The sequence below is a fragment of the Trichomycterus rosablanca genome, chromosome 21, assembly GCF_030014385.1.
Source record: "Trichomycterus rosablanca isolate fTriRos1 chromosome 21, fTriRos1.hap1, whole genome shotgun sequence".
In the NCBI taxonomy this organism is placed as follows: domain Eukaryota; kingdom Metazoa; phylum Chordata; class Actinopteri; order Siluriformes; family Trichomycteridae; genus Trichomycterus; species Trichomycterus rosablanca.
This window is the reverse complement of record NC_086008.1, coordinates 702,584-723,207: the sequence shown is the minus strand read 5'-3', so window position 1 is coordinate 723,207 and position 20,624 is coordinate 702,584. Positions and strand designations below refer to the sequence as shown.

Here is a 20,624-nt window from a genome sequence, read left to right as displayed (position 1 = left end):
GCTAGCATTAATAACCTATAGAGAGACGTGCGCTGTGTTTCAGTACAGTCCTCAATGTGAGCTTGTTTACATTCCTCTAATGATTCAGAAGTGAGAATTACATATATTAGTACAAGCGTAGCGTGTAAGTACTATTTAATAGGAACACGACTTATTAGCATGTAGTTTCCATACCATAGAGCAATTTCAAGACAACTATGGTGCTGTATAAACACCATGTGGCGTAAAGTATGTGGACACCCCTCCGAAATATCTAATTTCAGCTACATCTATTCAAATTCATTGCATGGCAAGAGAAGGGCCCACCTTGTTTAAGCATCACCGTGTGAGGTCCATAAGATGTTGTTTGATGAGTTTGGTCTGGAGTAACTCCTCCTGACCTTAACCTCACTGAGTAAATGTGTGGCAACAGTTTGGGGAAGGGACTATTCTGTTTAAACCTTTCTGAGCAAGATCCATGAGACATGGGTTTATGAGTTTGGACCCTAGGTTTGTTTGTTTGTTTATTAGGATTTTAACGTCATGTTTTACACTTTGGTTACATTCATGACAGGAACGGTATCACACAAGATTCATCAGTGCACAAGTTTATATCCAACACAGTCCTGGACAATTTAGTGTCTCCAGTTCACCTCACTTGCATGTCTTTGGGAGGAAACCGGAGCTCCCGGAGGAAACCCACGTGGACACTGGGAGAACATGCAAACTCCACACAGAAAAGACCCGGACCGCCCCACCTGGGGATCGAACCCAGGACTTTCTTGCTGTGAGGCGACAGTGCTACCCACTTAGCCATCGTGCCGCCCTGGACCCTAGGAACATGGTCTGGTCCTCGACCCTCTGAAACTGAAATTGATGAATTGGAACAGCTCATTGAATGGGCGCAAATTCCCACATACTCTTCTAGAAAGGCTTCCCACAAGATGGTTTTGGAATAGGATGTATAACAAGCCTGTCCACATACTATTGGCCATGTTGTGCGTATTGTGTCTATAAAAACCTGTCAAGATGAAGGACAATAAGCAAGAAGGAGAAACAGAAGAAGAGAAGTGGGTGAGAAAGGGTGGATGAAGCAAAGCAGAAGTGAAGTGGACAAGAGAAATTTGACAAAAGCAGGTTAAAATAGTCCCAAAACACAGCCTTGGTCATTATAAAGAGAAAAGTGAATGTATGAGCACTATGATGTCATAAAATAATGATGATGTCATTAACTAGAGTTTGTATATAAATATGTTTAAGCTCAGATTCGTATTACATATCAAATATATCTTTATATATACATTTAAAAATAAATAACCAGAGTGATAAGGAACGTTTGGACCTCTTGGTTATTAAACTCCTCATTACAACTAAATTCCGCTGATCAGGAAGACGCTGTTCTGTGAAAAAATACACATTTGGCTTTTATTATGAAAGTAAACAAAGTTAAAGTACAATCACTAGAGTGTCTGTTAGCATTTCAATTCAGCTCTGTGTTTGTTAAATACGTAGCTAAACAATACCACATTTTATACTCTTCAGGACAACAGTTTTATGTATTTTATATATTAATATTTATTTCATAACTTTCCTATTTATTACATGTCCTTTCCCACCAGCTCACACGCCGCAGTCACATGACTCAGGGAAGGAAGGTGAATCGCGTTGGATGTGGTTTTCAGCACGTCCAACTTCGATTCATCCACAACTCCCGAGGTGGAGCGGACGGAGCCAGTGTGAGTAAAGTACTCCGAGACTTGAGCATCATCTACTGTTGAGACTCCGTTTCCTTGTTCAGCTGAAACCAAAGGCTCTCGGTCATCATCTTCAGAAACCCCGAACACCGGGACGGTGACGTCTTCATGGTCAGTGCAGATTTGAACGTTTTCCTCCGGGCCGTACGGAGCCCCCTCCGGATCAGACACGTGCTTGGAAGCGGCGGACGAGCTGTTAAATCGTGAAGGATTGAAGCGGCGCTGACGGCGAGCTGAGTGAGACTGAGGGAGTGAGCAGAAGATCAGTGAGGAACCGGACAAAAGGTTTCGGTGGTCACCGCCGTCCATCACCGAGCCTGAAGAGACCTGAGAAATAAATGATGGAGCATTTATAATTCTGAGAGCAGCACTGAGCATCCATCACTGATATCAGATGAAAGCAAAACCCTTGTAAATAATGCACAATTATAAATGCCTCGGTATAAAAAACACACAACTTGGACCTATGAGCACCGATGGATGTACGTTCTGGTATAATGTTATGAATGTTGGATGATCCGTACTGGTATAAGCAGCAAATGGTGAAAATCTACCACTAGTCTGCGGGGTGGGAAAAGATAGGACTAAAAAATGGGTGGGGTCTTGGACGCTGTGTAAAGACCCTGGTTAGTAGCCCGAGGTGCCTGTACAGAAGTGGAGGAACATGGAGACCAGCGTGTGACTCTCCATATGCGAGACCGACCTCACACACCAATCCACTGAAGTACGGACGAATAAGAAGGAGTCGTTGGAGCTTGCACACGTTGGAGGGAGGGCGCGTCAGGAGAATATACCCTTCTCGCACACTATTGGGGTCTCCAGCAGAGGGAGAGGAACTGGCTACGACTAAACTGGGAGGAAAATGGAGAAAATGCAGAAATAAAATAGTAAAAAAAAGATGTTCAGGACTTTACAGCCACACAACAATCCCTGTCTTTAAGAACCACAAAGGCACAGTCCAGCTGGAACATAACATTTTATACACTGTTAGGAAGGGCGTCCACAAACATTCAGAAATATTGCAGAAATGAATGAAATCTCAGGGTTTCCCAGCGTCCGAGGGCAGAGGGTTTAGTGCAGTTTAATCCTGATAATCCATTCACACTGTACATGATAATCTGATTACACACGTCTGAGAACGTTCACTCACTCGCTCAACATGCCAGAAATATTACAGACATTTTCAAAAGGATCTTCTCCAGTGTTTCCATTTTTTTCCCCTGATTACAGCCCGTATTTTATTTGGTTTATTAATGCAGCGGTACGCGACTCTTCTGCTCTTCAGCTTTACTTAGATGTAAAGGAGCGTTTAGTCCATTAGGGGCGCCAAAGTGTCACCACACATTTTATTTTAGTACAGGTGGTAAAATGGCAAAGACTGTCGTTAGAATACAAGTGAAGACTTTACCACATGCATCAGTCTGTAAGCAAACCACAAATCCAAAATGTGTCTGTCCTCATTGACTCTTCAGTAAGCTGACTGCAGTACTGTATTTATTACCATATAAAACACATACAACATTTACAAATACGTTTTTATTAATAACGTATCAATGACTTACGCTACTGTCCACCAGTTTGGAAAAGGGGCTGGTGAGGTTCCAGCTGCACCACTTCCTGTGTAACTGAGGAAAAGGCAGGAGGAAGTCGTGGAAGGTCCGGACGCTCCACGCTCGAGGACGTGCCGATCCAGCAGGACCACCACGGCACCGCCAATCAGAGGGCTCGCTGCGTGGCACCCATTCAGCAGTCTGCACCGATCCCATATCACCGCGTCGCACAAAACGCTCGTGTTGCTGCAGAGAGAGATTTAATTCAGATATACGAGTTTCAGCACAGGTCAGATTTAGGGGGTAAATGAAGGTTAGGGAGGTGGGATTAGGATGGTTTGAGCATGTGCAGAGGAGGGATGAGAGTTCTATAGGGAGAAGAGTGCTGAGGAGGAGAGGAAGGCCAGAGAGGAGGTTTATGGATGTGGTGAGGAAGAACATGCAGGTGGTTATTACTATTATTATTGTTGTTTTCATTATTACTATTATTATTGTTATTGATATTATTTTTATTATTATTAATTTTATTATTGTTTTTATTGACATAATTATTATTGATATTAATGTTATTATTATTATTTATATTATAATTATTATTTGTATATGCTTTTAAATGGCAGGATTAGAAACAATGACAAGTCCTATTTTTTATTATCATTTCTATGTAATTATTATTATTATTATTATTATTGATGTTATAGTTATTTTATATCTTTTCTGTTATTATTGTTTTGATTATTATTATTATTGATAATATTTTTATTAATCATTTTATTATATTATTATTTTTATGTAATTATTATTATAAATTTTATTGTTTTTATTATTATTGTATTTGGTATTATTATTATTAATATTATTATTATTGATATTATTATTATGGATATTATTATTATTATTATTGATATTATTATTATTTATATTATTAATATTTTTATTATTATCATTATTGATATTATTATTATTACTTATATTTTTATTATTATTTATATTTTTATTATTATTGTTATTATTATTTATATTATTATTATTTATATTTTTATTATTATTATTATTATTACTGATATTATTATTATTATTATTATTATTATCATTATTATTATTATTATTATTATTTACATTTTTATCATTATTGTTATTATTATTTATATTATTATTATTATTGTTATTATTATTTATATTATTATTATTATTGTTATTAGTATTATTATTATTATTATTATTGATATTATTATTATTATTATTATTATTATTATTATATGCTCTCAGATGGTAGGATTTGGAACATTATCAGGTCCATAATTGAAGTGTCACATTAAGTTAAATTACAGAATGTTGAAGCTGAGCGGATCGTCAGCGGTGCTCAGCGCAGTGATACAGGTACAGTGAAATAAAATAAGCAGCTGTTTATAAGAAGGAACAAAACAGCTGGAATGTTTGAGTGTAAAATTTAACTGTGTGGTCAAAACATCCTGCTGTAAAAAAACACTGATGCTGGAAATTTGCTCATTTCTGGAAAATCTGGGCGGCACCTGAACCAGCGACGGGATTCATCCTGAAAACTGGACTAAACAAAAACACCAAGAAAAAACACAGTGTACTTTGGCTGGACACTTACACCGTGGCATGTTTCTAATGCCACACTACTGTGCCAAGGAACGCACGCACACACACACACACACACACACACACACACACACACACACACACAGAATGTCTGAGCTGGCAAACTGGCAGCAGGAATGAAGTGTTTAAATGCCAAAACACTCGACACCCCCACCCCCCCAACACACACACACACACACACACACACCAAACAAACAATTATCACATACCAGTAACACACACGCCATCAACCCAAACCAGCACACCGCAATAACACACCAGTAATTACAGTCCACACAACACCGGAGGTTTTGGTATCCAATAGCAACACCAGTAACGTTAGAAATGTGACACCACAACAAAAGCACCAATCACGAACTAGGTTAATAAAACTACAATAAATGTGTCCAATTATTAAATCAACTTATTCAATAAAACAGTTTTATTATTTTGTGCAGGTCAGTAACACAGTTTTAAATAAACACGATTCAAAACCGTTCAGATTTATCAGTCTTATTAGAAACCTCCAGCACTATGGGACCTTCAGGGGTTTTGGACCACTGAGTATCACAAGTGTGTGTGTGTGTGTGTACCATGTGAGAGGAGACGGTCGGCGTGGCCACGTTCGAGATCATAAACACTTCATCTGTTCCCAGCTCTAGTTCCAACAGCCCATTGGAAGAATCCAGCTGAGCATTCTGGGAGATTTCACACACATGGTGCACCGATGAGCCTGGAGAGATGAAGAGAGAGGTGAGGTGTGAGGTTATATGAGGTTGGTACCTGTGTGAGGTTAGATGAGGTTGGTACCTGTGTGAGGTTATATGAGGTGAGGTGTGAGGTTATATGAGGTTGGTACCTGTGTGAGGTTATATGAGGTGAGAGGTTAGATGAGGTGAGGTGTGAGGTTATATGAGGTTGGTACCTGTGTGAGGTTATATGAGGTGAGAGGTTAGATGAGGTGAGGTGTGAGGTTATATGAGGTTGGTACCTGTGTGAGGTTAGATGAGGTGAGGTGTGAGGTTAGATGAGGTGAGAGGTTAGATGAGGTTGGTACCTGTGTGAGGTTAGATGAGGTGAGGTGTGAGATATGAGGTTGGTACCTGTGTGAGGTTATATGAGGTTGGTACCTGTGTGAGGTTAGATGAGGTGAGAGGTTAGATGAGGTGAGGTGTGAGGTTATATGAGGTTGGTACCTGTGTGAGGTTAGATGAGGTGAGAGGTTAGATGAGGTGAGGTGTGAGGTTATATGAGGTTGGTACCTGTGTGAGGTTAGATGAGGTGAGGTGTGAGGTTAGATGAGGTGAGAGGTTAGATGAGGTGAGGTGTGAGGTTATATGAGGTTGGTACCTGTGTGAGGTTAGATGAGGTGAGAGGTTAGATGAGGTGAGGTGTGAGGTTATATGAGGTTGGTACCTGTGTGAGGTTAGATGAGGTGAGGTGTGAGGTTAGATGAGGTGAGAGGTTAGATGAGGTGAGGTGTGAGGTTATATGAGGTTGGTACCTGTGTGAGGTTAGATGAGGTGAGGTGTGAGATATGAGGTTGGTACCTGTGTGAGGTTATATGAGGTTGGTACCTGTGTGAGGTTAGATGAGGTGAGAGGTTAGATGAGGTGAGGTGTAAGGTTATATGAGGTTGGTACCTGTGTGAGGTTAGATGAGGTGAGAGGTTAGATGAGGTGAGGTGTGAGGTTATATGAGGTTGGTACCTGTGTGAGGTTAGATGAGGTGAGGTGTGAGGTTAGATGAGGTGAGAGGTTAGATGAGGTGAGGTGTGAGGTTATATGAGGTTGGTACCTGTGAGAGGTTATATGAGGTGAGAGGTTAGATGAGGTGAGGTGTGAGGTTATATGAGGTTGGTACCTGTGTGAGGTTATATGAGGTGAGAGGTTAGATGAGGTGAGGTGTGAGGTTATATGAGGTTGGTACCTGTGTGAGGTTATATGAGGTGAGAGGTTAGATGAGGTGAGGTGTGAGGTTATATGAGGTTGGTACCTGTGTGAGGTTAGATGAGGTGAGGTGTGAGGTTAGATGAGGTGAGAGGTTAGATGAGGTGAGGTGTGAGGTTATATGAGGTTGGTACCTGTGTGAGGTTAGATGAGGTGAGGTGTGAGATATGAGGTTGGTACCTGTGTGAGGTTATATGAGGTTGGTACCTGTGTGAGGTTAGATGAGGTGAGAGGTTAGATGAGGTGAGGTGTGAGGTTATATGAGGTTGGTACCTGTGTGAGGTTAGATGAGGTGAGAGGTTAGATGAGGTGAGGTGTGAGGTTATATGAGGTTGGTACCTGTGTGAGGTTAGATGAGGTGAGGTGTGAGGTTAGATGAGGTGAGAGGTTAGATGAGGTGAGGTGTGAGGTTATATGAGGTTGGTACCTGTGTGAGGTTAGATGAGGTGAGGTGTGAGGTTATATGAGGTTGGTACCTGTGTGAGGTTAGATGAGGTGAGGTGTGAGGTTAGATGAGGTGAGAGGTTAGATGAGGTGAGGTGTGAGGTTATATGAGGTTGGTACCTGTGTGAGGTTAGATGAGGTGAGGTGTGAGATATGAGGTTGGTACCTGTGTGAGGTTATATGAGGTTGGTACCTGTGTGAGGTTAGATGAGGTGAGAGGTTAGATGAGGTGAGGTGTAAGGTTATATGAGGTTGGTACCTGTGTGAGGTTAGATGAGGTGAGAGGTTAGATGAGGTGAGGTGTGAGGTTATATGAGGTTGGTACCTGTGTGAGGTTAGATGAGGTGAGGTGTGAGGTTAGATGAGGTGAGAGGTTAGATGAGGTGAGGTGTGAGGTTATATGAGGTTGGTACCTGTGAGAGGTTAGATGAGGTGAGGTGTGAGGTTATATGAGGTTGGTACCTGTGAGAGGTTAGATGAGGTGAGGTTATATGAGGTTGGTACCTGTGAGAGGTTAGATGAGGTGAGGTGTGAGGTTATATGAGGTTGGTACCTGTGAGAGGTTAGATGAGGTGAGGTGTGAGGTTATATGAGGTTGGTACCTGTGTGAGGTTAGATGAGGTGAGGTGTGAGGTTAGATGAGGTTGGTACCTGTGTGAGGTTAGATGAGGTTGGTGAGGTTGGTGAGGTTGGTACCTGTGTGAGGTTAGATGAGGTTGGTACCTGTGTGAGGTTAGATGAGGTTGGTACCTGTGTGAGGTTAGATGAGGTTGGTGAGGTTGGTACCTGTGTGAGGTTATATGAGGTTGGTACCTGTGTGAGGTTATATGAGGTTGGTACCTGTGTGAGGTTAGATGAGGTTGGTGAGGTTGGTACCTGTGTGAGGTTAGATGAGGTTGGTACCTGTGTGAGGTTAGATGAGGTTGGTACCTGTGTGAGGTTATATGAGGTTGGTACCTGTGTGAGGTTAGATGAGGTTGGTACCTGTGTGAGGTTAGATGAGGTTGGTACCTGTGTGAGGTTATATGAGGTTGGTGATGTTGGTACCTGTGTGAGGTTAGATGAGGTTGGTGAGGTTGGTACCTGTGTGAGGTTAGATGAGGTTGGTACCTGTGTGAGGTTATATGAGGTTGGTACCTGTGTGAGGTTAGATGAGGTTGGTACCTGTGTGAGGTTAGATGAGGTTGGTGAGGTTGGTACCTGTGTGAGGTTAGATGAGGTTGGTACCTGTGTGAGGTTAGATGAGGTTGGTGAGGTTGGTACCTGTGTGTGACAGGGTGAGATTATCGTTTTTGTCGAGCCCTCGATCAGGTCGATTAGCAGCTACTAAATGAAGCTCATTTCCATCAGAAGGTTCTGAGTTCTGTACCGGAACCTAAAGCACAAAGCACATCAGTGGTTTATGGTGAGTGTTTACGTCAGTAACTCTGAGCCAAAACTATTGGGACGCGTGTGTTTTTACCTCTGAGGTGACGGACGACGCCGTGTTCAATCCTTTTGTGCACATTTTGCTTCTGAGGAGAAACAAATAAAAATAAATTACTGCTCACGCCTCCTCCGCGGGTCGTAACATATCCTCCTCAAATGCAATCAGGGATCCACCAGCAGGGGGAAACAAACTGACTACGATAAACTGAGAGAAAATACAGAAATAAATAGAAAAAATAAATCATAAATAAATAAATCATAAATCAAGTCTTGTGAGAAGTCTTACTCTTACATAAATAAAATAAAGAGCTCGTCTGCTTTAATACCGTTTGTTTTTGAAATATGACGTCCGACAAGCTCACGGTCAAGCGTCCGAATACTTTTGGACATATAGTGTACACGTCTCCTCCCAGTGCATGCAAACGTATAACCTCGACTGTAATAATAATAATAATAATAATAATAAAAATAATAATAATTAAAAAAATAAAATAAACACAAGCAGCTTCTGATGAAACGATCAGAAGTCTTGGGTCAGATGGAAAGATGTCATATTCAGAAGGAGAGGAGGTGATTTAGGAGGTGATCTGGGAGGGGATTTGGGAGGGGATTTAGGAGGTGATTTAGGAGGTGATCTGGGAGGGGATTTGGGGAGCTCCTGTCGTTCCTCCATTCCTCTCTGATGTGGTTTTTATTTCGATGAGCTTTGAAGACGAAGTTTCCCAGGAAGGGAACGGCACAGGTATAAACAAACAGATTTTCACTTCAAAGTCGTGACGCCTACAGAGAAGCACCGGGATTAAATCCACAAAGGATCCAGCTGAACCAACAGCAGTGAAAAAGTGCCACGCCTAAAAACAATAATAATTATTATAACGTTATGTTATGATGTCATAATCAGTACCGGTTCAAACGTGAGTGACAGAAGGACAGAACTGCGCACCATCATCATCGATACATCCAAAAATGATCGGACGCCTAAAGAAATATTAAAATTAAACGCTGACTGGCGACTCCATCAAAATTGGGAAAGACGTCACTGTGTAAAATCCCAACATACGCCCTCGCATCGATGCTACTTTCACACACTGATGCCACCCATACCACAGCAGATTTTGGCTTCTGCACCTGTCACTGATAACAGTCCGGATGGTCCTGCTCCATTTTTACTGAAAACAAGCTGAACCCTGGACTCATCTGACCACAACACGTTTCCACTCTCAGTCTTTCGGTGAACAGAACACAGACGATCAGCATAAAGACCTGAGGGAGCGTCAGCAGGGGGCGTCACAGGCGGGCGTGGTCAGTCCCACCCACAGAGGTATGAGGAGGACGTGAAGGCTGTGGCGTCTGGTACCAACAGAAGATCCACTGTGGATCAAACTGCAGATGATTAATCCTGGTGATCCACACACAGAGCATCAAACCCTTCTGTACCGGTCAGAGTCCCCATGCATCTCCTGTCCACCGGCCAAAACTGGACATCAGAGCAAGAGGAGAACGTCGAGTGGAGGAGAAGAACCAGATCAGATCGCTGATATTAAATCCTGATTATAAAACGGATAGTTCCGGTCCTAAAATCTGATTGGCTGAGCCGCGTTCGAAGCCGTTGTAAAATCCCCGATAAACGCTCACCTAGGACCACCTCACATCATTCCATATTAATACGCCACTGAATAGAAAAAGTTAATGTTATTTTCACCCTCATGTTGCCTAGGAACACTGTTAATCGAACTATTTTGCGTCGCGGAAGAATGCTTTATTGTAAGTTTATACACGATAAATACATTTATGAATTAAACATTGTTGTATTTATTATATTTTATGTTGACCGCCGTTTTATAAAAGCAATAAGCCACTCGAGACCGTGCATTACTGTTATGATTTTAGCACGGGGAAAGAAGTTTTAGGCTCTCCGCTTCACGTCGTACCCGTGCTAAAATCACAGTAATGCACGGCCTCTCGTGGCTTATTGCTTTATTTTAAAATCATCATTTAAACATTTTTGATGCAGCAGACGCACCTACACTGGAAAGAAGCAAAGACTAAAGAACTTAAATAACACGTCCTCCACTTATTTACGCCATTTAATTATTTTGTGGCATTTAGGCAGCGAGAGCGCCACAGGAAAACCCCGGCGAATAAAGAACTAATTATCAGACCAGCAAAATGTCAAACTGAACCTGGAACCAAGTAAAGAACACACAGCAGACACTTTAACTGTAGCATCCAATTACCCCACCCTGACCAAGGGGGGGCCGTACCTAACACATACCCCCCTGACATGTGTGCAGTACCAGGCGGGTTTACACAGGGAGCAGGATCACATACCGAGAGTCAGTTCCTCGACCAGCCAGCAGAGGCCGCTACTGCAGCAGCAATGAGGAATCCCTCAAAATACAACCATGTCTGTGTGAAGGCGCCAGGCTGGCCGGTAGCACATCTGAGCTCGAAATCTGAGCACTGGTGGACAAGCGAAGGCCAAGCGCCCATATTGTACCCCATGCTCTTTTGGGGGCAGCTTTGTGAAGTGGTTAAGGTAATGGACAAGCAATTAGAAAGTCGCTGGGTCAAGCCCTACCACTCCCAGGTTGCCACTGTTGGACCCTTAAGCAAGGCCCTCCAGTCGCTTCGGATAAAAAGTGCCGGAAATGTGAACTAGCTAAGTTTATTCAACTGATGCACCAACACCGCCCACAAAAAGTCCCAAACCTTCATTCCTACAGACACACGTGTCCATCACTGACTGTACAGTTTCTCATTTTGAGGAATTTTAAAACATAGCAGATTTAGGGTAGCACACCTACACCAGCGAATTCTTACCTCAGAATCACGCAGAGCACCACAACAAAAGCCACGCCGAACAGAGCGGCTATGCTAACAGCAGCCAGCAGCGCCGCCACCTCCCCATCAGAGCGACCCGAGGATCTCCGGCCCCCGAGCTCGGCGACTTCCTGAGTCCTGTTCTGGTAATAAAACACCAAAGCGAATCCTCGACCCCAGTGCGTGCTGGTGATGAGCTCCATGACGACCTCCACCATCGCCACGTCCGAGCCGAACACCAGCTGACCTCCGGACGGACGCTCGGACCCGCAGAACCGCAGGGAGAACCTGATCAGGTCGGTGATGTACAGGACATCGTCAGGACAAACGTTTTCAGGATGATCTTCAGGAGACGTGGTGGACGGGATCAGGTCGGTGGTTTCATCTCCTGAAGACGAAATAAAGACGGAATTTTCCGGTGGCTCCATTGTGCCGGAATCTTTCTGGACGACGACCTGCTTCTCCTCCGTCCTCTGCGTGAACCGACGTTCCTTCGGTGCGCCGTTGGGGTTTTCCTCCACACTCGATTCCTCCTCGTGGACGTCCACGGACAGGGCGGGGTTTCTCCCCGGACTCCGGAACACGTCGAAGTCGAACATCTCCATGGTCAGCTGGTGACCGACGGGGACGAAGAACTGCCAGACACAGTGCGTGCCCGAGGAGTAATTATTCGGAAAGCCGGGGGACAGAATGAGACCCTTGACGTCGGAGACGTCCACCTTGGCTCCACAGTCGAAATGGACCTGAGAAACAGCAGAGAAGAAACGTTAAGAAGCGTTAACCACACCAGGAATAAACGCTCACAATATTACGATATCACACTCAGCGTACGAACTAATCTACGACGTTTCTCAGCAGTGTCTCCTACAGGGATCCAGGCTACAGTTGGTAATAATTTAAGCCCGACAACGATGTTCCAATTCTTCCCAAAAAGTGCTCAATTATGATTTCTAAACTGACTCTTGAGCACAGGGTCACAGTCATGTTCTGGAACAACAAGGGTCCTTCCCCAAACTCTTGCTACACATAAAGGACCCTGGGCGCCTGGCCGGTGAAACGAACCCTAAAATCTGCGGTTCTAATCTCAGCAGTTCTAATCTCAACGGTTCTAATCTCAGCAGTTCCAATCTCAACGGTTCTAATCTCAGAGGTTCTAATCTTAGAGGTTCTAATCTCAGCAGTTCTAATCTTAGCGGTTCTAGTGTAAGCGGTTCTAATCTCGGGGATTCTAATCTCATCTGTTTTAATCTCAGCTATTCTAATCTCAGCTGTTCTAATCTCAGCTGTTCTAATCTCAGAGGTTCTAATCTCAGAGGTTCTAATCTCAGAGGTTCTACACTCTGTGGTTTTAAACTCTATGGTTCAAGATCTGTGGTTCTGATCTGAGTAGTTCTAATCTCTAAATTCTGCAGTTCTAATCTCAGAGGTTCTAATCTTAGCGGTTCAAGTCTAAGCGGTTCTAATCTTGGAGATTCTAAGCTCTGAGGTTCTAATCTCAGAGGTTTAAATCTCAAAGGTTCTAATCTCAGAGGTTTTAAGTTCTGTGGTTCTAATCTCAGTGGTTCTAATCATAGAGGTTCTAATCTTAGCGGTTCTAATTTCAGAGGTTCTAATCTTAGCGGTTCTAGTCTAAGCGGTTCCAATCTTGGAGATTCTAAGCTCTGAGGTTCTAATCTCAGAGGTTTTAATCTGAAAGGTTCTAATCTCAAAGGTTCTAATGTCAGAGGTTCTAAGTTCTGTGGTTCTAATCTCAGTGGTTCTAATTTCAGAGGTTCTAAACTCTGTAGTTCTAAATTCTGTGCTTCTAATCTCAGAGGTCCTAATGTCAAAGGTTCTAATCTGAGCAGTTCTTGGATCTGTGGTTCTAATCTTAGAGGTTCTAATCTCAAAGGTTTTATGCTCTGCTGTTCTAAGATCTGCGAATCTAATCTCAGCAGTTCTAGGATCTGTGGTTCTAATCTTAGAGGGTTCTAATCTAAGCAGTTGTAATCTCAGATGTTCTAAATTCTGCAGTTCTAAGCTCTGTGGTTCTAAGATCTGCAGTACTAATTACAGAAGTTCTAGGCGTGGGAGGACCTGGGTGGGTTCGGGACACACAGAAGCAGTAATATTTGCCAGGTGTGCAGGACGGAGGAAAATTGGATTCAGATGTGGATGGGAGTGAAGAACAGAGTGCAGCAGGAGTCGGGCGGGGCCAGGGGCCCGGGGGGTTGGGGGGGCGGAGGGAGCGGCTCTCGTACTGTGTTTTTTGGATGATGTTCTTCTCCAGTAACGACAAAAATCAGAAACCAAATTCAAACAAATCAAATGAGAAACAGAAACTCCGGCTGTGTTTCAAATCAACTGATACTGCACTCTGTGAGACTTGTGTGTGTGTGTGTATGTGAGTGTGTGTGTATGTGCTGGTGTGTGTGTGCATGTGTTTGTGTGTGTGTGTGTATGTGAGTGTGTGTGTATGTGCTGGTGTGTGTGTGCATGTGTTTGTGTGGGTGTGTATGTGAGTGTGTGTGTATGTGCTGGTGTGTGTGTGTATGTGAGTGTGTGTGTATGTGTGTGTGTGTGTTACTGAACCAACACGACTTGCTCAGTTATTTGATTATACAATAATTCTCCTCACATTCACACATCAGCGGTGGTTTTAGGCGTTTTTGGCATTTGTTCGGTGTTTTTTTGGTGTTTTTTCGGTGTTTTTTCATGATGTTTTTGGACGGCTGAAGATTTTCACAACAGCGTGTTGTTATATGAGCCGATGACAGCGCGTTGAGGCCGAGTTCCAGCTCCTGGATCACACACACGCGCCCCTGCGAGCCCCCTGTAAACATTCGCTGGGCCTCTGTGAGGGGGAACACAAGTGCTCAGCGTGTTTACTCCAAAAACCTCCCAACACTCCTGTCCAGCGCTACAGGCCACACAGCCGAGCCGCGTGATCCCGCCAAAACCCTCCATCACCAAACACGCCGGCGTACGGGCACAGGAGAAAGTATTCAACCCCCCTGTAGGTACACGACGTGGACTAAAGTATGTGGACGCCCCTCCTGGTGACTGAATTTAGCTGGTTTTACCACATCTATTGCTAAGAGGTGTGTGGAAGGTAAATAACATGCTGTTACCGTTATGGAAACAGTTTAGGGAAGTCCCATTTACACCCCTGAGCACAAATCCCGACCTGCTTCTGGACTGTGAAATCCTTCAAAAAACCCTCGACAGTAAACACGGTTCAGCACTACAAACACAACGTTCATTTGTTCGGGCGCTTGTATGAGGTTTGTGGAGACGGCAGGACGGGTGAAGATGAGACTAAAAACCTTGAACTGCATCCACACAGCTGTGAGCTCTGATACACACCTTATCACATATCAGCTCTGTGACGTCACACACACACACACACACACACACACACACACACACACACACACACACACACACACACACTGGTGCACACACACACTGGTGCAGACAGACACACATTCTTAACACAGATAAGACGTTTGCAGCATTAAGCGGACGCTTTTATCCAAAGTGACTTACAGTATTGTGACAGTATACAGTCTAAGCAACTGAAGGTCAAGGGCCTCGTTTAAGGGCCCAACAGTGGCAACCTGGCAGATGTGGGGCTTGAACCAGCAACCTTTTGATTACTAGTCCAGTATTTTAACCACTAGGCTACAACTTCCCTAATAAGTAACATTTCAAATTTGTCTGGATGGTCGAACACTGAAACAAACACCGGCGTCACTGTCCACAGTCAAACAAGCTTCATACTGACTGTTAGCAGATTCCTCTAGTGATGCAGGATCATTTTATTTATTTATTTATTTCATTTAGGACTCGCCACATTGGACTGTTCTGATCCTCATGCCTGACCTGGCACAGTTGTGACGTCGGTTCCTACAGGAACCCCCCTCAGACACCTCGGGGGGTCGGAGATGTTCCGACTGTGTATTAGGTGGGTGGCCCAAATGCCCCACAATACCCACAGTATCAGTAAATCCTGTTTCTGTGGAGTCCAGATTCCACTGGACAGGAACTAAGAGAGCGAGAAAGCCGAAGCCAAATACACGACGTGGCCAAAAGTATGTGGACGCCCCTTCTTATGATTGAATTTAGTCATTTCTAACATCTCTGGCTAACAGGTGGATAAATGATATAAGGTGAATGATATGCTTTTATGTCATGCATTGTGGCAACAGTTTAGGGAAGTCCCCTCTCTCTTTCTGAGCACAAAGTGAGCTTTATAATCACCTGCTTAGTAGTTGCTATTTTCTTCACTTCTGCTGACCTCACTGACTCTATTGACTCAGTAAATAAGGCACAAATTCCCACAGACACACTCCAAAGTCTTGCAGAAAGGCTTCCAGGAGACTGGATGATATTAAAGCTACAAAGAAAAGCAAGAGCGATTCATTAAAAATGCGGACGGTTTTGGAACTAGAGGGCAGAGGTAGCTTAGGGGTTAAGATACAGGATAAGTAATCAGAAGGTCGCTGGTTCAAGCCCTACATCTGCCAGGTTGCCACTGTTGGGCCCTTGAGCAAGGCCCTTAACCCAATTGTGAACATCTGACAGGCTCATGCTCATCTCAACCTGGATGAGGTTCTCCTTGTTCTCCTTGTGGGAGAAGATACCAGACCCAGTTTGCTGGTTCTCCGCCCAGCTGCTTCACACCCAGAGGTGAGTGTCCCAATACTTTTGGAATATTTGGTGTATCATGATCATTAAGAAACGCCACCGACTTCTCTGTGCCCGAACTCATCCGAGACGGACTGACACTAAGCAGAAACGCACGCCCTGGTCCGACGAGTCCGACTGTCACCTGGTTTCTGGAAATAATGACCGTCAGCTCAAAACTGTCCGTTTATTTACGTTTCTCTTGCTGTCCCAACTCTTTTGGACCCGGGTTTCAGGCATCTGAGGGACTAACAGCCCTCGATACTTTCACCTCCGACCAACACGACCACACAAAGGGCACAAACACGATCCCAAACCCACGCAGTTCCCGTCGGTCCGACTCGGGCGCGGATCTGATATACAACAGTGCCGTGCATTCACCGAAACCAGATACACACCCACACACACACACAAACCACACACACACACACACGCGAGCACACACACACACACACACACACACACACACACACACACAACAAACATTTCGGACAACAAGCCTGTTTTTTTGCCTCGTTAAAAAAATAAACTCGGTACAAAAGAGGACAAAGGCGCATTTAGCGCGTCTGTTCAGGCATGTAATAATAAAGATACACACACACACACACACACACACACACACACACACTCACACACTCACACACTCACACGCATACACACACACACTCACTCACACACATGCATACACACACACACACACACACACACACACACACATGCATACACACACACACACTCACTCACACACATGCATACACACACACTCACACACACACACACACACACACACACGCATACACACACACACACGCATACACACACACATACACACACACTCACATGCATACACACACACATACACACACACACACTCACACACACTGCAGCACAGGATCTTTTGTTACCCACTTCTAATATTTGTGCCAGATCGGGTTCAATCCCCAACGTCGCCAGGTTACAGCTGTCGGGCCCCTGAGCAAGGCCCTGGAGCTAGATGGAGAACGTGGAGCAGACCCAGGAACCACAGAAGGGACGATGTCTCCTAGTGAAGGTGGATTCTGAGAATTCTGGATTGATCTTCTCAGCCTGCTGAGCACGACCCTCACCAGGAGAATCAGGTGGAAGATGAGATGAAGCTGATGAGATGAAGCTGATGAGATGACGCTGATGAGATGAAGCTGATGAGATGAAGCTGATGAGATGAAGCTGAGCATGGTCTCAGCAGGTTCTTAGACGTCACTAGAGAACTTCATCAGGCACGTGGGTTCTCTCTTGGAATCCGTTCCAGCTTCGTCCACGCTCAGGTCTGATCAGAATCTCAGAAAGGAACGCGGAGAAGAGCTGAGTGTCCAGAACCAGAACCAGAACCAGAACCTCTGAACCGTCCAACACTCGACCCCATAAACTCACTCTCATTTAATACAGCAGTTACCTTTATAAATATCTAACACACTATATGACCAAAAGTATATGGACACCCTCCCTAACTCATTCACTCATCACCCAAACACACCCACTCACCCTCACACACACATTCACCCACTCACACACATATGTACTTAATCACCCACCCTCACTCATCCAATCACCCACACCCACTCACACCCACTCACACCCACTCACACACTCGCTTAGTCACATACTCACACACCCACTCACCGAAACAATCACTGACACTTAAACACACAATCACCCAATAACACACACTCACTCACCCACACTCACTCACCCAGTCACCCACACCCAACTGTCCACACTCACTCACCCACACTCACTCACCCAGTCACCCACACCCAACTGTCCACACTCACTCACCCACACTCACTCACCCAGTCACCCACACCCAACTGTCCACACTCACTCACCCACACTCACTCACCCAGTCACCCACACCCAACTGTCCACACTCACTCACCCACACTTACCCACACACACACTCAGTCCCCCAAAAACACACACTCACTCACCCACCCACACTCAATCCCCCAATAACACACACTCCATCACACCCAACTGTCCACACTCACTCACCCACACTCACTCACCCAATCACCCACACTCACTCACCCACACTCACTCACCCACACTCACTCACCCACAATCACTCACCCAATCACCCACACTCACTCACCCACCCACACTCACTCACCCACACTCACTCACCCACAATCACTCACCCAATCACCCACACTCACTCACTCACCCACAATCACTTACCCAATCACCCACACTCACTCACCCACACTCACTCACCCACACTCACTCACCCAATCACCCACACTCACTCACCCACACTCACTCACCCACAATCACTCACCCAATCACCCACACTCACTCACCCACACTCACTCACCCAATCACCCACACTCACTCACTCACCCACACTCACTCACCCACACTCACTCACCCAATCACCCACAGTCACTCACCCACACTCACTCACCCACACTCAATCACACTTTCACTCAATCACCCAATTACACTCAACCACCCAAACACACTCACAATCACCCACACTCACTCACTCAATCATCCACTCATCCAATTATCCAATCACCCACTCCCCCAGTCACTCACTCAATCATCAAATCACTCAACCACCCTCACACATTTACTCACTCACCCACTCAATCATCCACACTCATGTTTTATGAGAAACGCTTTGACATCACCACTGCATCTTGACTGGTCATCGGTTCAAAGAATTTAAAACACACACACACACACACACACACACACACACACACACACACACACACACACACACACACACACGTTCACTTGCGCGCGTGTGCATGGCAAAAACAAGCCAAGGTAACAAGACCACACACACTATCTCTCTCTCACACACACACACACACACACACACACACACACACACACACACACTCACACACACATCAGGACAAAAACAAAGCGCTGACAACAAACCCTCACACACACACACTCTTACACAGTGACAACTTAAACACTCTCCCTCACACACACACACATGAAATGTAATGCAGTAAAGTTAAGGTTTGATGTTGTACTCACGCGCTGGCTGTAGGTTGAGCTCGTGCACAGCACACACACCACCGCGGTGTAATAAACCAGCAACATTTTACCCCAAAAGTCTTCACACCCACCCTCACACACACTACACACACTCTCTCTCTCTCACACACACACGCTCCCGAGCACTCTCACTGCACTCACAACATTCACCTGGGACACGGCGTGGGCGCGCATCAACACCGAGCACGCGCAATGGCTCCATCCAGCTCCAAACGAGCCGCTCCTGCGCGTTCACGTAACACCAGGGTACAACCAGGACTCCACCAAATCACAACTGCGCTCACGAAACATTATAAAATACACAAAAATACAGTTTACTGAGGTTTTAATGACGCTTTAGGATAGTTTAGGATTTATTTTAATGACTTCTGCGAGTTCTGGATCAAAAACATACGGACAGCAGTTTAAATTTATTTATTTATTAGGATTATAACGTGATCTTTTACAAACTGGTTCCATTAATGACAGGACAGGTTACTGCAAACTCCACACAGAAAGGACCCGGACCGCCCCACCTGGGAATCGAACCCAGGACCTTCTTGCTGTGAGGAGACAGTGCTACCCACCGAACCACCGTGCCACCAACAGCAGGTTAAATGATTCATCTGGTGGTGTAGAAAGTTCTGTAATCATTACTGATTATAATTGTATACAGATGATTAATTCTCTGTGCCCATATAAATAGGGCTAGTTTAGTCTCCGTTCTTGCTCTCGTCTGATTCTCCTCTTCATGATAAGAGACAGATCTGGACTGCAGGCAGGTCGGTCGAGCACACGCACTCGCACTGTGTTTATGAAGCCTCACTGGTGTACCGTGTATAGAACGAGACCTGGTGTCGTCCTGATGGAAGTGTCTCTCTAGCATCCCAACATACGCCTCGGCGTCAGTGGCACCCTTCACAAGTGCAGGTCACCCATGCCGTGGGCACTGATGCCCCCCCTGTACCATGATAGACGCTGGCTTCTGCACCTTTCACTGATAACAGTCTGGATGGTCCTTTTTGTCTTTGGCACGGAAACAGTTTTTCCAAAAACAAGCTGAACTGTGGACTTTTTGGGTCCAGACGTGTTTCAGGATGCATTTCTTGATGCTGTGGCTGAGTGTGTTCACTGAAAACACTTTTCCAAAGCACTCCCTAGCCCATGTCACAAAGTTCACCGTAGGATGAAGGTTTCTAATGCAAAACCGAGGGCTTGAAGGTCACACAAGTACAACAGTAGGTTCTAACCGTGCCCTAGACGATTTAAGATATCTATTTAAGTATCAATTAATAATATCATGTACGGTAGATGGGAAAAGACCCATAATTCAATAATTACATTCCAGCTTCTATTTTTAACATATTTTTATTAGAAAAAGGCAGACA

General features: G+C 44.7%; 2 protein-coding genes across 2 annotated transcripts; both read right to left on the bottom strand.

Annotated features, from left to right (window-relative positions):
- Window positions 1-1,445: 1,445 nt before the first annotated feature.
- On the bottom strand, window positions 1,446-3,614 carry LOC134335279 (uncharacterized). Its single transcript, XM_063017790.1, has 2 exons — window positions 3,296-3,614; window positions 1,446-2,060 (listed from the first exon to the last, which is right to left on the bottom strand). The coding sequence occupies exons 1-2, from the start codon at window positions 3,497-3,499 to the stop codon at window positions 1,578-1,580; spliced, it is 687 nt and encodes a 228-aa protein (XP_062873860.1). The 5' UTR covers window positions 3,500-3,614; the 3' UTR covers window positions 1,446-1,577.
- Window positions 3,612-17,414, bottom strand: LOC134335687 (uncharacterized). The gene is made up of 7 exons (XM_063018279.1): window positions 17,307-17,414; window positions 17,110-17,190; window positions 11,533-12,275; window positions 8,744-8,795; window positions 8,545-8,656; window positions 5,482-5,621; window positions 3,612-3,668 (listed from the first exon to the last, which is right to left on the bottom strand). Exons 1-7 carry the CDS (start codon window positions 17,412-17,414, stop codon window positions 3,612-3,614), a joined length of 1,293 nt encoding a protein of 430 aa, XP_062874349.1.
- Window positions 17,415-20,624: the final 3,210 nt, after the last annotated feature.

What these genes read in the sequence shown, in the direction of transcription:
- LOC134335687 (XM_063018279.1), bottom strand. Translation starts at nt 17,414, where the DNA reads ATGCTCAGCTTCATCTCATCAGCTTCATCTCATCAGCTTCATCTCATC. An exon ending in TCTTCCACCTGATTCTCCTG is followed by an intron (nt 17,191 to 17,306) that starts GTGAGGGTCGTG and finishes TTCTCCATCTAG; the next exon opens with CTCCAGGGCCTTGCTCAGGG. An exon ending in ATCTGGCACAAATATTAGAA is followed by an intron (nt 12,276 to 17,109) that starts GTGGGTAACAAA and finishes GCTGTTTCTCAG; the next exon opens with GTCCATTTCGACTGTGGAGC.
- LOC134335279 (XM_063017790.1), bottom strand. Translation starts at nt 3,499, where the DNA reads ATGGGATCGGTGCAGACTGCTGAATGGGTGCCACGCAGCGAGCCCTCT. An exon ending in CCAAACTGGTGGACAGTAGC is followed by an intron (nt 2,061 to 3,295) that starts GTAAGTCATTGA and finishes TTTATTTCTCAG; the next exon opens with GTCTCTTCAGGCTCGGTGAT.